The 16487-nt window shown below is 36.5% G+C and overlaps 1 protein-coding gene and 1 long non-coding RNA gene across 7 annotated transcripts in view; one reads left to right on the top strand and one right to left on the bottom strand.

The window, feature by feature from the left end:
* The window catches only part of LOC136844873 (uncharacterized), a 170341-nt gene extending 159568 nt beyond the window's left edge, over positions 1-10773 (top strand). The window contains exon 4 of the long non-coding RNA XR_010854995.1: positions 9699-10773. This is a non-coding gene — a long non-coding RNA (uncharacterized lncRNA). The remainder of the gene's footprint in view (positions 1-9698) is intronic.
* Positions 10774-12605: 1832 nt separating this feature from the next.
* LOC136844872 (coiled-coil domain-containing protein 50) overlaps positions 12606-16487 on the bottom strand; it is a 184738-nt gene continuing 180856 nt past the window's right edge. For all 6 annotated transcript variants that reach the window (XM_067114135.1, XM_067114136.1, XM_067114134.1 and 3 more), the window contains one exon: positions 12606-16327. In XM_067114135.1, coding sequence (XP_066970236.1) covers positions 16191-16327 — 137 coding nt within the window. In that variant the 3' untranslated portion in view covers positions 12606-16190. The remainder of the gene's footprint in view (positions 16328-16487) is intronic.

Here is a 16487-nt window from a genome sequence, read left to right as displayed (position 1 = left end):
TATGGGGTCAGGACTAATCATACCACCTACTGATACATAGTGTAGTCAAATTTGTTCAAGCTCATGGCAGTAATTCTTAGAATATTGTCTCTGATGACCACCCTGTACATTCAGAGACTTCCTCAAAAGAGACATTTCTGAAGAAGGCCAACAACGTACTTACTTTCCTAATATCATGTGACCTAGGAAAGGCGTGTGGGTTTGCCTTTTTTAATGCGGGACACTAAAATTATTCTTAGCCTTTGTAGAGAGAGTGGTTTTTTCATGCTAGGGTGCAGGATAATCAGACCTTCTGGGATGTTTGCCATGACCTCTAGGTAAACCTTAAGTGCTTGCACTGGGCATAATGTTTTGCCTGCTAAATTGAGTTTCCTTTTAAGAATAGACTTTTTTCTTGAAGGATCCTCATTCTTGGCCAGGAATGATGGGCCAGGGGACAATAAAAATTGATTGTTAGCTGTTTGCATGATGTACCGTCCCTATCTAAGAGAATCCAGTTCACCAATATGGGCTCCTGATGCTAATGCAATCAGGAAGATTGCCTTTTGCAGCATGTGAGTTGCGGTTGTATTGGGTCCGCTGAATTGAGGGGTAGATAGAAGTCTGAGCACCTCGTCCAGGGACCAAGTAATTGGAAGTCTTTTGGGAGGAGGTCTTCGTAGAGCAAAAGACACCAGAAGGGAAGTGACAACTTCTATGCTGGAGTCAATCCTGAATCTATAAAGCAAGGGTTCCGTTAATGCTGCCTTGTATGCCATGATTGTTGTAACCGCAAGACGTTTCTCTTCAAAAAGGTATATAAGAAAATTTAAGTGTTTCTACAGAAATCTCGACTGGGCTGTCAGTATGGATATAATCTAACCATATCTTCCATACGGACTGGCATTGCCAGTGTTCGTAATTTCTGCACTAGGTACCTAGCAATGTTGGGTGTAGTTTTCACAGTAGATAATATTTTAAAAAATCCATATGTGAAGGTCTCGGCTTATAAAGGGGGATGCATAAATGACTTTCCCTCCTACTTTCTAGGATAGAACAGCGGATGGTAGTGGAAGTAATCTTTTTATCCGTTGTTGAAGCAATAGGAACCAATGCCTGTTTGGTCAAATTGGGGCTATTAAGTAAGCTGTTCCTTTGAAGGTTAGAAGTTTGCTCAAAACCTTCGAAATCTGGGATAATGGAGGATAAAGATATATCGTCCTCCACTTGTTCCAGTCTTGAAGGGAGGCATCTCTTGCTGTTGCTTGACTGTCCAGGTTCGGAGACACATATACTGGGAGTTTGTAATTCTCGTATGTGGTGAACAGGCCCACCTCTAGTTGTGGAAGCATGTTGGCTATTGTTTGAAAAGAGTGGTTGTCTAACATCCACTGGTTGTCCAACATCCACTCAGTTGAGGCTGTCTCTTCTGGAGGTTTGAGTTTTTTGAGAGACAAAAAGACAGCCATCAGCTCCAGCAAATTGAGATGACAATTCCTCAGAGTAGCTGACCACCTCCCTACCACCTGACAATCCTCCCAATGTCCTCCCTAACCTGTCAACAAGCCATCTATGTTTATTGTCACTCGTACATATGGAGGAGTCAGGGTTACCTGTTTCCCCAGATTCCTTCCGGGTCCAAGGCCGAAGTATCTCCCCAACTTTTTTATTCTTTTGATGAGATCGGTCTCACTATCTTTTTTCTTGCGTGTGACAGCCAAAATTTGTTCATGTTTTGCAACTGCAATCTGAGTACTGGATCTATTACTGATGCAAACTGCAGCCGGCCTATCATACGTTCTAATTGCCATCTGGAAACTCTGGGCTGTGCAAAAAACCTTTTGAGGTTTTTCCTTATTCTGTACTGAGTTTTGATTGGGGGAGACAACAGGCCCTGAAGAGTATCCCAACACACTCCCAGCCACAGCAAGTCTGCTGGGCGTGAGGCGGGACTTTTTCCAATTTATTATAAAACCTTTTGACTGGGGTCTGTGACCACTGCTCTTAGGTTTTTCAAGCACTCTTTTCATGTGGACCCCCAGATTAACCAGTCGTCTAAATAAGCACTTAGCTGTATTCCTTCTTTTCTGAGTTCCTGGACAACTACCATTGCTAATTTTGTAAAAATTCTTGGAGCAATGTTTAGCCCAAAAGGCACGACTTTGAGCCTGTACATATCTTTCCCTATCTGGAACCCTAGGAAGGTGCGGAAGGAAATGGCGATAGGGATGTGTCAGTATGCATCTTCCAGATCTACAGAAAGTGCCCAAGTCCCTTTTAGAATGATTAAACGTACTTGGGCAACAGTAGTCATCTGAAACTTTTGAAAAACAATGTGCTTGCTCAATGCTGATAGGTCGAGGATCACTCTTCGTTTGGAGGAATCCTTTTTGGGAACACTGAAGAGACGTACTTGGTGGCAAATATATGCATGTTTCTCTATGGCTCCCTTTAACAGGGTCTTCTGCATGTAATCTTCCAGAGAGGGGTCTAGTTTTTGAAAGAACCCCTTTAAAGGCAGAGGGGGGATGAGACCATTTCCACCCCAGCCCGTTGAGAATAATGCTGTGCCTCCAAGGGGAAGACTTCCATTCCCTGTGGTGTCTTTGAAGCCAACCCCCGACCAAACAATTCCTCTACCTTTGCCCTTGATAGGCATTCCAGGCATTGCTTTTCCTTTTCCTTTGTAAGACAGTTTTTGGACCTTGTGAAAAGGATGTCCTTGCTGATGTGGTTCCTGTTGTCCCTTTGTAGGGAGTTGTCCCTCTGACCATCTACCTGTTTTTGAGGAAAACTTTTGGAGGTGACTGAAGGTTTATATGATTTTTGATCAAAGTGAGCCTTTTTTGGATTGGGTAAAGGGAAATTTCTGGTTTTTTGTTTCCTGAATTCCCCCTTTTCCCAAAAGAGCATACACTGTACAATTTTGTTGGCGTACTTGCTCTTTGAGTTGAGTTACAACAGAATCCTCAAACAGGTCCTTACAGAAGGGCTTAAACTGTAATAAAGCTGTCACATTGGGAAGTGACTTGTTGGAGCCTTCCAGTATTTCCATTCGCACTTTTTTGCACCAGTCTGAAAAGTCATAGAGTGCTTCCCATAAGGTTCTTATAAGACTTAGCCACAACAGTAAAAATTGCCCTGGAATCTTCTGGAAGCCTTTTGGTGGTAACTTCTAGCCAAGGTGGAAGAGGTTAAGACACTATGGAGCTGAGTAGCTACATCTAAGGGGAGCTTTTTCCTTTCAAAAGGAAGCTGAAGGTTGCCCATTCCTTGGTGAAATTTTTCAAAACTGGGATGACTGTGGCAAATGGTTTTAGTTCGGCCACTGGCTCCTGTTTTCTAGTTACTACATAATTCTGAAAATCTGCCTTCACATGGTTAACCCTTAAGGGACAGGCTAATTATAAATCATGCAACCCTCCCAGAACGAGCAAACTTTAAGGTTGGCCAATTTAAGAAAAAAAACATATCAGTGGAAAGTGGAAGATATGCAAATGTGTAAGAAAAAATTTCTTAAAAATTTATCCTACCTTCCACAGGAAGTTGAAAGTGACCATTTACAACCCTGTGTGGGGCCTCTTTTACAAAACGCTCATAAATTTTACTAAGTTACACATGTTTTTTCTAATAATTTATTTTATTATATTTTGTAAAATTATAATTACAGCTTACATAATATCACAACAGATAAGAACTAACATCAGTAACAAATTCTGTGTATATCTGTTGTAAAGTATTTAAGTAAATTTACTGAGATCAGGAGATACAGTAACTTTTTTGGAGGGATACATGTTTTCCTAATATTTCTTTGCACTTATCTTTGCAAAATTACAATTATAACTGACATCATATCATAAAAGATAAAATCTAAAACCAACAGCAATCCCTGGGTATATTTATGACCAAATAAATAAAAATATGTCATGGGAGAGAGAGAGGAGCAAGACATTCCCCCAAAAATCAAGTCAAGGACAATACTGATCTCCTGAGAAGCCCACTGATTGAGCTGAGCTGAATTCCAAAGTTCCCAAGATTCATTTATTTATGGGCCATTGAAGTGATGGAAACTCTTCCCCCCTCAATACAGCCAAGTCGTATGGTGCGTAATATTAATACAGTACTCCTCAGAGGGGATCCGTTCACCACCCAAAACCTGTTTTAGATCCTCTTGTGAGGGGATCCGTCCACTATGGGTTAATTATTTTAAAAGTGAAGGGACAGAAGGCTGGGGCTACTTGGTAAGCAAGTTGGGTTTTATTCATACTGGGAGTATAGATCTATTTTCCGTTCACATTGTAAAGGGTGTCATATACAGCTTTTAATGCTAAATTCGCAAAAGAGAACCATTTCTTTTTGTGGTTTATCCATGTCTGGCGAAGGTGGTATCAGACGTCAATCTGTATTAGGGAATGCTGCCCCGCCTCTAAACTCCACATGTACAACTTCGATCATGATTTTTCTCTCATTAATTAGGTATTTACCATCAGGACAGAAAATGCACATGGAGACATCTTGCAAAGGATTATCAGGATCATCAAAGGTGAACAGTGGAGCCCCTGTTATGTTTTAATCTGAAGTTTTGTAATCCAAACTGGCCATTTTGTTGGTTCCAGTTGGAATTCTAACCTTAGACCTTGTTTGGGGAGAATTTGTATCCATTCTGCCTTTTCAGGATGCAGTACTTTTACACATAGATCTTCTGAGAAAGGGTTAAATATCTGCTGCTGGAGTTCTGCCAGAAAGATATAATCTTCCCCTTCCTTACCCTTGCTGAACCCCAGGACCCATCAAGACAGCTTAGAATGAACTGTTTCATCCTTAAAACTTGCTGCCAGGAGCTACTACAAATTTCGCAAACATCTGGCGACCAAGCAAATTTTTCTTGTTTTCTACAAGGACTATGCTCATGGCAGGTGGTATGGGCCACACCCATTGGCAAAAAAGTGAATCAAGCAATTTGCTACAGAACACTTGAGCTGAGGGTCCTACATAATGGCGGCCCTGTAGTGAAAAAACCAAGTTGTTATTAGAAACTAATTAGTATAAGTTGTTTTAATAAGAGACGCTTCTGTAGATCCCTATATCATTAGTATATTCCATATTAGAGGTTAACTTGATTACATGTGTGTAGTTGTAATGCATTTTATTAAATATCTATGTTAACTTAAACCCTTTGAGGTTTAGGTTAGTTTTGTCGCCCATATACAGCTGTATTACTTTAAACTGTTAGTCCTTTTGCAATGGCTATGTGAAGTTTTAATTCTAAACTGTCATGCCAATCAGATTAATCTTCTATGTATTGTATGGGTTAGGTTAATACTTCTAGTATAATCTACTTTAAGCTAAGCATAGAGGATTCCTAAGAGGATTCTCGCTTAACCTGTTCTAAGACACTACCTATTCTAGGCTTATTTAAAACTTAAGGATATATACTTTACAGAAAATAACCCTCTTATAATCTGGTTTTCTGTTTTATGGGCCGAGACTACCCTTTTGTTTGATACTCAGCCACACTGTTTTTAAACTAATAGTAGGGTATTCCCTTAACAGGGGTTCCTACTTAATTTGGTTAGGCTACTGCCTGTTCCAGGTTTTTATCACTTCCAAGGATACAGGTTACATAAGACCCTACTAGTATGTAGCCTTACAGATAGGCTACAGAGTCGTAAAAAACTAGGTTATTTTTATTGAGCCTAAAATACTGTTTATATATAATCCTAGCTTTATTCTTCTTTCTTAGTCTAATATAAGGTACCGTATTACCTAATCTAGATTAATGATCACTCTTAAATGCATCAGAACAGAAACTTACTAATATGTAACCCTATAGTTAGGCTACTATTTTTGTTTAACTCAGGTTGTTTATATCCAGTCCTAGGCTATTTGGTCTACTATATAATACAGTAACCCACTAATGTGTAACCTTATAGCTAGGCTATTACTTACTATAATCAAGGATATTGCCTAATCTGGATTATTTAATTCGCACTTAAGGGTATGGGTTACATAAAACACAATTGCCTTACTATGTAGCCTTGAAGCTGGGCTACCATCTCATCCTGCACAGATTATTATTTTCATCTAGCCGTAGGTTACATGGTCTAGGCTAACGATTAGTCCAATAATGGGATGTTTAATATAAGGTTATCACTTAACTTCTTAGAAAGTACTGCCTAGTCCCAGATTATTTAGATCATTCTGAAGTATACAGACTGTATAAAGTGAAAAAGTCTGTATCCTGTTTATCTAATCCTAGGGTCCTCAGTGTAAACTAGGCTGCTGCCTAGGCCCATAAAAGGATATGTCTTAAAAGGTTCTTACTTATCTTAATTTAGGTTACTACCTAATCCAGGTTATTTAAATCACCTTTAGGGTATGTAATCCTAGGTTATTGGCTACAGACAACATCTACTATAGTCTAAATTATTCTCACTGAATCTGTTAGGTTACCATCTCATGTAGGCTACTGCCTAGACTATTGTAGACATCGTTATCTGAAAGGATTATCTAAATTAATAATAAAATGTGGAACATTTCTTTACTTAACTTCTAAATAGAATGACAAATTCTTCAAAATCTGCACTTTTCACAAATAGCAAACAGAGATCGTGAGAAATCACCAACCATGTGCTCACTGAACAAAGGCCAGTTTCCGGCTTTCATACACAAATTAAACTCCTGTTCCACAGTTTAAACTAACAATTTTTAACTGGAGCTTAAAAATAAGCACTTAACTTTTTCAAGTTTAGATGTTTCCATGATCCTCGCTGATGAAAAAACAGAGAATTGAAGAGGTTTAGTGCAGAGCACTGGCTTTGTGTATGCACTAGACGTTGACTAAGAGAGATAATGGCTCCTAGTATTTTATCTACCCGGTCGTAAACAAGATGGCAAACGTGCATGTGCAATAGTCACTTGTCCTTCTTGCAGCTTTTGACGTTGGAAAACTGGGTTCAGTTTTGCTGACAATAAGGGAAAATTGCCCTCTTATTTTTGAGTCCATTATACTCCATCATGTGTTCTAGTGTTTACCATTATGACACAATATCCGGCTACAAGACCAGGCTAAAAGATATTTCTTTGATATTAGTCTAGTCACCATGGAGCTCTGGTACACCATGGAGGGGTAAATCCTTGAGGACGAAACAAGCGACTACACTATAAAAAATATCCTTATGACTATTATGCCAATTTCTTTAGGTTGTAATACAGTATAGGTAACTGTCACTTCAATAGCAAAAAAAAACTCTAATGCTACCCCTTTAAATATCAGCCTTCAATATCCAAGGTGCCATTTTACTCATTTCCATATCAGCACTGATGAATTTTCTCTACTATATAACTTCCCCAAGAGGATAAGCAATTACATGACCATTTGTGTTGGCTGCCATTTTAAGCTCATAACCATACACTTAAAACAACTACTTATGATCTAAAGAAAATGGGAACTGTCCTTTTTTGTTTGTAATAATAATAATCTAACTTCACCCCTGAGGAACTTTATTTTTTGAAACAGATAAAAGGATAACACATTACTACCCAGACACTAAAATTCAACTAGTAAGAAACGGCACAAAGTAGAGAATAGGTTTTCATAGTCACATGGAGGCACTCCAAATATTAAGCTTTGTAATAACCCAAAGTCCAGTATACTCAAAGCAATATTTCCCTAGAATAAAGGAACTTATCCCCAGTCTCAAATTATGTACAAGTAAGGAATTATGAATAATTACTACTAGTTTTATCAGACAATGAAACCAAATCTTGTATGATTCTTGTTTCCACGTGACAGTCTGGAGGCATTTTTTAAAAACTGTGTTTCATAAAGGAGAAAAGCTATATAGTATTAGCACCTACTGCAAAAACCAATAAAAACATATTTTACTAGAGTAATTGCATTTATGCCTACTGCATTACCTCTATTTTTAGTTAAAAAAAAATACTAAACCTCACGACCAACAGATGTGATGGTTGTATGCCCTCTTTATTTTACACCTGATACAACTTTTGATAACTCCAAAATTCCTAAAACATGACATCCTGTATGCACGAGTGTTACATACCTAGTAAATGATAGCAAATTTTTATACATCTTCTCCCTCTTAATAATAATAGCTGCTTTTTCAGTATGCTATATTCAACAAGCATTTATAATGAAATATAAATGAATGCCATCTGGACGGTAGTGAAGGCCTACTGTTCTAAGCAGACCTCACTCTTGACAGAATCCAACAAAACAGACTACGGTAAAAGATTTAGTTGATAAACCTGGTCAAGTTAATTTAACCACAAACAATGACATGAAGAAATGCATTATATGCAGTTTTATGGTGAAAAGGAAGTGCAGCTTTCCTTCATAATATTTTGCAAAAGCTAATTACTTGAACAAACTCAAATTTCACTTGATACTTATGGCTGTATTCAAAGCTTACAGTTACATTTGTGGAATCCTTAATATGTTACAGTATAATACTTTTATATTAATATTTGATATGTTATAAGTGAAAAACGATTATTAATGAAGGAAGTATTGTATAAACCTTGAAGAAAAAGAGTTTAATCTGACCTATAAAATATACAGCTAACAAAAAGGAAAAATTGTTTAATACTGTGCTTGACCATCAAAGTATCCACCTTCACTCTTCCTAGAGTTAAAATTCTATAAGTATCATGGAAAACTAATACAGATAAAAATAACTATATTTAAAAGACATTCCAAAAACACAACATAATGGGTACTTTCAGTCATTACCTCAAGTTTATCATAATTTTTTTAAGGGAAAATCAATGGAAATGGTAATCCTCACTGGTCCCTTTTCAAAGGCAAAATATGGATATCAGAACTCCTCATGCCAAACCTTGAGAGACTTGCAACAATGTTACTATATATATATAATCCTAAAGCTAAGTGTTAAAATATAACTCATAGTGTAAATGTAAAAAAGCTTTGGCTGAAAAGATGTAAAAAATATATAAGCTTCTAGTAAAAGAAGAGAAAGTGATATGAAGGTATAATTTTCTAAAACTCGAAAATAAAAAGTATTTCTCAATAACACCTCATTTTCAAATGTGGGTGACATTTTACTCATATAAAAGAAGAGCAATTCAAAATCCTATTAATCATATATGTACGCCCAAATTCAAGTCCTTAAAGTTTACCAGTCTTTTGTTTGCCAAACCGAAGGTAGTTTCTCCCCACATGTTATCTGGATCTACTGGTGTGCATCAGCCAATAACCTTACCCTCTGCTAAGCTGTGGTGTTCTTAGAAGGCCACTGTCCCAGCACTGATTACCAGTTATTTTTCCATTTTCCATATTAATCACCCTATATCTGCTGTATATCCTTTTTTTAGGATACTGCATTCAGTATGTGATTAGAGGGGTGATTTGACCTTTTATCAGGTACTTTCAACTCACCAGGATTACCAGCTTTGTTAGGTGCAGCTATTTGCAAATAATTACTTTTTATCACCCAGAGAATTTGGCACTTTCCATGTTTGCTTCATTACGATCTATTATTCCTGAGTTTTGTATATAACTTTATTTTAATTACCTATTATCATTTTGGTTAAAATTTTCTTGGTTATATTTTGCTGATAAACACGCAAAGAGTTGTTATGTAGTCAGCTCTCAGAACTCATTCACATTATCTTTAGGTACTTTAGGTATCTTATGGTCTTTAACTTAGTATTTACCATAATTTCTTACTTTTCAGGGCTTACAGTACTTTCCCTACAGTACTTTCCCAGCATAAGCAATCCACTAAAGGAAGCTTCTTTGCTGGACCTTCCACTGAGGACTATCTTTCTACTGGCATTTGCATCTTCAAGACAGGTCAGAGAGATTCATCCTCTATTTAGGAAGATAACAAATCACCAGAAGCAGGCCATCAGTCATTTGCTCCAGTTTTCATAACGAAAACCCAGACAACTGACTGCCAAGACCATTAGGCAGCACTTTGCCATTCCTTCCTTGTTTTCAATCACTGATAATGAAGATGTAGTAAAATAGGTAGCAGTGTTAACCCATAAAGTCATAGCATACTCTACTTCAAATTATCATCGACCTCATCATAATAAATCCTCATCATTCACTCATGGCTCTGTCACAAATTGCACTCTTCCAGGGTTCCTGGTTACTCATCTCATGATGATGGTAGGTATATTTCTGTCCTATTCAGCAAGATTAATACTGATACAAATACCTTGCTTTACATGCCATGGGTTGTGTCCATGCATGTTTATGTATCCTGCAAGGATATATAACCATGCAGACATGCCATATCTTTGCCTCCCGCATGAAAAGTAATTCAGGCATCCTACATACAGGTAGTTAATCTCTAACCTGGCAATCACTAATCCAGATCCATCACTAATTTGGCAATAATTTCAGCTAGCATAACTTTAAATTTCCCTGTTTTTTGGTGTTACTTATTGCATGAATGTTGTCAGGTTACTGTTGCATAAAAAATTTTGGCATCATTGTAACCCAATCAAATCCTTTGTTTTTCTTCATTCATTATAACCTGCTCACTTTTAGCCCCAGCCATGGCTGTAATTAACCCTTTCATATCTGTATAGTTATCACATCACTGAGAATACATGAGCCCCTACGTGTCTGGGAGCGCTCGACAGTGCGAAAAAATAATTATTTCGAAAATTCAGCAAAAACAGAAATTTTATGCCAACAACATTCATTTTGCTGTCATTTTTTTCTAAATGTTTATATTTTATGGTGGAATAGTCAGAATAAGAGTCCCAGCCCTCTAAATACAAAAAAATTTGAGTTATCTAACGAAAAAAAAAAAATTCTTTACTTATTTTTATATTTTCGTTCGTAACCCAAAAACTATGAAAGTCAGACGAATGAATTATTTTTTATGAGAAAGCCAATAAAATTCCCTAAATATTGACATATAAAACAATGGAAAACGAATAAGTCCAGTTGGTGAAAAAATTGATAGAAAAGAGGGTGAGAAACAGAGCGCTCTGCCCGGCCTATGGTAAGAATTATCGCTAGAAAAAAAATTTTTTGAAGAGCCCTATCTCGGTTATTTTTCATAGAAATTACTTTGTAAATATACGAAAAAGTAGAGGAAAAGTTGAAGAATAAAGGGAAAGTCAAGAAAAATGGCTTTGGTAACGGCAACAGTTTCATTTTGATGTTATAAATTGATCGAAACGAAAAAAAAAGTTACCATTGTCAACATTATTGTTCGTAGCTCAAAAACTATAACAGTTAGGCGAATGAATTATTTTTTATGAGAAAGCCAATAAAATTCCCTAAATATTGACATATAAAACAATGGAAAACGAATAAGTCCAGTTGGTGAAAAATTGATAGAAAAGAGGGTGAGAAACAGAGCGCTCTGCCCGGCCTATGGTGAGAATTATCGCTAGAAAAAATTTTTTTGAAGAGCCCTATCTCGGTTATTTTTCATAGAAATTACTTTGTAAATATACGAAAAAGTAGAGGAAAAGTTGAAGAATAAAGGGAAAGTCAAGAAAAATGGCTTTGGTAACGGCAACAGTTTCATTTTGACGTTATAAATTGATCGAAAAAAAAAAAGTTACCATTGTCAACATTATTGTTCGTAGCTCAAAACTATAACAGTTAGGTGAATGAATTATTTTTTATGAGAAAGCCAAGAAAATTCTCTAAATATCGACATATAAAACAATGAAAAACGAATAAGTCCAGTTGGTGAAAAATTGATAGAAAAGTGGGTAAGAAACAGAGCGCGCTGCCCGGCATACGGTGAGAATTATCGCTAGACATTTTTTTTTGAAGAGCCCTAGCTCGGATTTTTTCATAGAAATTACTTTGTAAATATACAAAAATGTAGAGGAAAGGTTGAGGAATAAAGTGAGAGTCAAGAAAAATGGCTTTGGTAACAGCAACAGTTTCATTTTGATGTTATAAGCTGTTCGAAACGAAAAAAAAATGTTACCGTTGTCAACATCATCGTTCGTAGCTCAAAAGCTATAACAGTTAGGTGAATGAATTATTTTTTATGAGAAAGCCAGCAAAATTCTCTAAATATCGATACATATGATAATGAAAAATGAGATTCAGAGCCCTGGCTAAAATCCAGACGTCTCTTATGTGATGCACTAACGCGTTTTCCGCTAGTTTTACCGTAAAAACTTTGCGAAAGCATGTTGGAAACTGTTCTCGATTGACGTCGCTGTATGTAAACAGCCACACGTGTTTACCCAACCTCAGACGCATGGTCTCTGACAGAAGTGTGGCCTGCCAGGCCTGCGTGGAGTGCGATCAGCTGATGTCATTGTGAGAATTTTACTACGCCATGGATTTGCGCATGCACAGTAGAGGAACTACAAAATTTATAGAAAATAGAGGATACGAAACAGAGTGTTTCCAATAATGTAATCCTACATTTTATAAAAAAATGTAAGATACGAGAGAGAAACGTGGGTAGGATCAGCTGATTTCATTGTGAGAAATTTACTATGCCAGGGAATTGCGCATGCGCAGTATAGGGACTGCTTGCCTGGCGATCGATGCCTGAGTTACACGGTCCAAGGTATGCTTTAGCCTATGGAAACCACCAACTGTCCGAAAATAAAAAAATTTACCCCTACCACACGTACGAAAAATGTCGGTAAATTTTACGTAAAATTACGTCAGTCAGAAAAGAAGGGGGTAGGGGGTTATTGCGTAATATTACGTCAGTTGGACAGGAATGGGTTAATAAGGAAATTTCTTTCATATAAAGCTTAAACACTGAATGTTGCCTACTAAAGACAAGGTTGAACTTCTGAAAAAACTCGATAGCGTGTGCCTGTGAGAAGCTTGTGTGAATTATAAAGCATTGGCTCTTTGACTTTTAATTATATCAAAATCATGATTCAGGAAACAGATGTTTAAATGGAAAACAAAAAGAATGGAAAAGGTTCCAAACTAGATTAAGTTCTAGTGAGGCGGGCTATGCTGCATGCGAGTGAAGGTGTTAGAGAGAGAAATGTGAGTATTCTTTATAGCTTGATAGTGGTCAACAGCAAGATCAGCTGACTGACAAAAATGGAAACAAAAGATGAAAGGATGTGCATACGTACATATTCTTGATACTTCATGGTAACCAGCAAGATCAGCTGATGTAAAACAATGGAAATAAAAAAAGAAATTCTAAAGTTAATGACCGCTAAATGTACCTGAAGTCAAGAACAAAAATACCTTAGTTAACTGACTTAATCTGTTCCTGAAGGCTGTCCTTTAATGCCTTTCCTTTAACAGAGTTAACTTTTCCCATAAGGAATCATGGGAATTGGATTAATCTGTTCCAGACCTCCAAAAATACAAGCAAATGCATTTTAAATAAAAAATGACTAAGTACTGTAAATACACGAAATAAATGCAAATTTATTCTCACTGCCTGTAACTAGCAGAGCTGATGGTGTACATGGTAGGTGGCGAGAAACATGAAGAGATATGTTGTTATTTGGAGGGGGAGTCCACTTTGATAAAAATGGCTGGCAACTGTGCTTCTGACTTTTTCTACTTAAGTCTTGTTGAGCTTTATTGTGTTTCTCACTAAAAACCTGCCCAATGATGTCTTTTTTTCTGCCTGCATTTTAAAATACTCTTACAGTGAGGGATAGCAATGTCAATCAGCAGCTTTAAAACACAGTTTGTTACAGCTTTGTCAGGGTGAAATTTTTCAATAGAACTCTGCACTTCATCCCATTTTGTACACATTTATTAATGAACTAGGAACATTCTCCCTCTCCTCCACCTACTTTGAAGACAATTCCTCAGGTGTTGCCTGTTGCTGTTACCTGTCAATGTCCTGCAGGTTTCCTGTGGTAAGCTCGGCTGTATGCTCCTGCACTAATTCCTCCATATCATATCAGTGACCTCCAAGCCCATGGACTTGCCCAGAGACACAATATCCTCTAAAAGAGGCTCTGCTTTGCTGGCAACACTAGCCTACTTAGAAGCCATGATGACTTATGTACAGTATAATTTCTTTGCACTAGAATAACAAATAAAACACAAAGACAGTCACAGTTCAGCTGGGATGTGTGCTGAGCAAGAACCACGTGCAGACTGAACCCTTTTTCAAAAGAATTTTGTATAGTGCGCAAATGAGAGAATGAGAGGAGCCTACAAGTATACTCTTGATACAACATGGTAAAAATACAGTAACTTTTATTTTTAGAAAAATTATTAAAACACCAAGCTGTACAAAAGTAGATGTTTTCAATAGGAATTGAGGAGTGAGAAGAGGAGGGTCATCACTTAACAAAAGAGAATGACTGGCTGTTTCATATGTGTAGCATTGCTATGAAAATGGAACTTTCACAATATGAGAGATATATAACCTAAACTGCATCTGTTTCATTGTGACTGGCACCTTACTGGTCCCAATGATGTTGGATTAGTGATTAATTACCTGTATGTGATTGACTGAGCCTTTGTGAAATAATTTTAATAAAAAAAGTTATTCCATACAACTCCATTAATTATTCAGTGAGTGCCCTTGTCCCAGTATTTGAATCTTGCAGCCTAACTTTTGATTTCTATGAAAGGGAATTTAATGGTCAAAACACACCTGTATATCCAAATGGCACATGCATGGATAACACACTTCTTTCTGACAAATATTTTGTGATATAGATGATTTTTTTATATATATAGTCACTGCAGAAACAGGGTTTGTGTGTTTGATTCAAGCTACCTTCACTTTTCAAATAAATCCATAATTTAGGAAATTCATATTGCTTCCAAACATTTCATAGTTTAAAAACAATTATACCAACATTTCTTTACTTTTCTATTATTCATATAAAAAAGAAGTACAAAATGAAATACAAGTTGTGGTGGTTATCTCATTACATACTAAACTATACATTCTGAAATTCTATATATCATATATATATATAAAAAAAATAAAAGCTACCTACAGTCAAGTTTGAATGTTGATTTTATGGACCGACTCAAATTGAGTTCTAAAGAGTCTTTTATAGAATTAAAAATACAAGGGAGGGGGGGATGGAGCCTTCTTAACATCCTTATAAACTAAATTTGTAAGTTATGATAAGGAAAAATTATTTATGAACAGAGAATAGAATACCAATATTATCATCATTAGGAGCTGCATCCCTCTGTGACCTGATGTAATTAAATACTGGTAATACAATGGCAGCACCCTACCTGGGATGCATGACCCCTTGTTGTAGAGCAATGCAACCATATTTTAATAGGAATACTGACCTGCTTAAACTAATGAAGCATAGACACACAAAAAACAATAAGCAATTGTGACTCCAGAAACTAGTCACAGTAACCTAAGTGATTTGAAACAATGATTTCTCACTGTATTTTGACACAAAATGACCTGTTAAGATTTCACTGATAGTACTGAGTTCCAACAGAACTGATCTTCATGTAGTTTGACATGAATCTGTATAATTCTGGCTTATTGGCTTTCAAAGGTTTTGCCCCAGTTTTTTTGGCACTGTAGTGGTAAAACTGGTTTTCTGTGACTACCACACTAAAAAAAATTTTGAATGTAATAAGCACTTTACACTGACATAACAATATCTTTGCATGTACAGATCTATAATCTCTTCGAGCTAAAAACTTTCACTTGACTTCAATTGCCAGTGGAAAATTATACAACACACAGTAACAATCACCAATAAATTTCCTGTTTTTAATTAATCAACATGCTTAAAACCATATTCAGGAAGCCCTGCTAAATAAGGAACTATGCTCTTGTGTTACTGATCATTAATTCTAAACAACGACAGCCAATTTCTCTAAGGGGCACTTAGATTTTGAAAAAAATTACTAAGACACTGATACCTAGTTTAACTTACAGTATTCTTATTACAGTTAACCTACAGAATGAGTTGAATTTCACAAATTACCTAAGGAGCTATTAAGAAACTTATCTCCATTCAGTGAAATTTTACTAAGAGTTAAAAATAATTGTTCCTCTGACTATGAAGAATTTGTTGGTAATAAATTACACTCTGACCATGTAAAAATTTAGTAATATCAGTATCAAATGGACAGTAAAGGAGGCTCCTGAGAACACCAATCACAGTATACCTTACATATAACTTTGGAACTTGCTGATATGGTTTCAAAGAATAATTTCATGATGAAACATTTAGTAGCAAAACTTCAGACCTGGAAAGTCTTATTTAGATTTACATAAGACCAAAAATTATATTTCTTACTGTTGCTTACAGCTTTCCTTAGATTTCTCTTTTGGGGGTTTCAATCGACGATTCTTTTCAAGACTTGCAGTGCGCCGCTGACCTTGAATGGGCATATATGGAGGCACTGGGTAGTCATCATCATCTTCAAATACTAAAAAAATGAAATAACACTTCCTCACCAAGTCATTCAGCTTAACATATAGCATATCAAACAAATCCACTCCCAAACCTTGCCTAACCAACTCTCAGGCTGACAACAAACTTGCATGACATAAATGTTAGATAGGTTTCAAATCAATTTTATCAGAGAT

Source organism: Macrobrachium rosenbergii, chromosome 13 (genome assembly GCF_040412425.1).
Source record: "Macrobrachium rosenbergii isolate ZJJX-2024 chromosome 13, ASM4041242v1, whole genome shotgun sequence".
In the NCBI taxonomy this organism is placed as follows: Eukaryota; Metazoa; Arthropoda; class Malacostraca; order Decapoda; family Palaemonidae; genus Macrobrachium; species Macrobrachium rosenbergii.
This window is presented reverse-complemented; position numbering and strand designations above follow the sequence as displayed.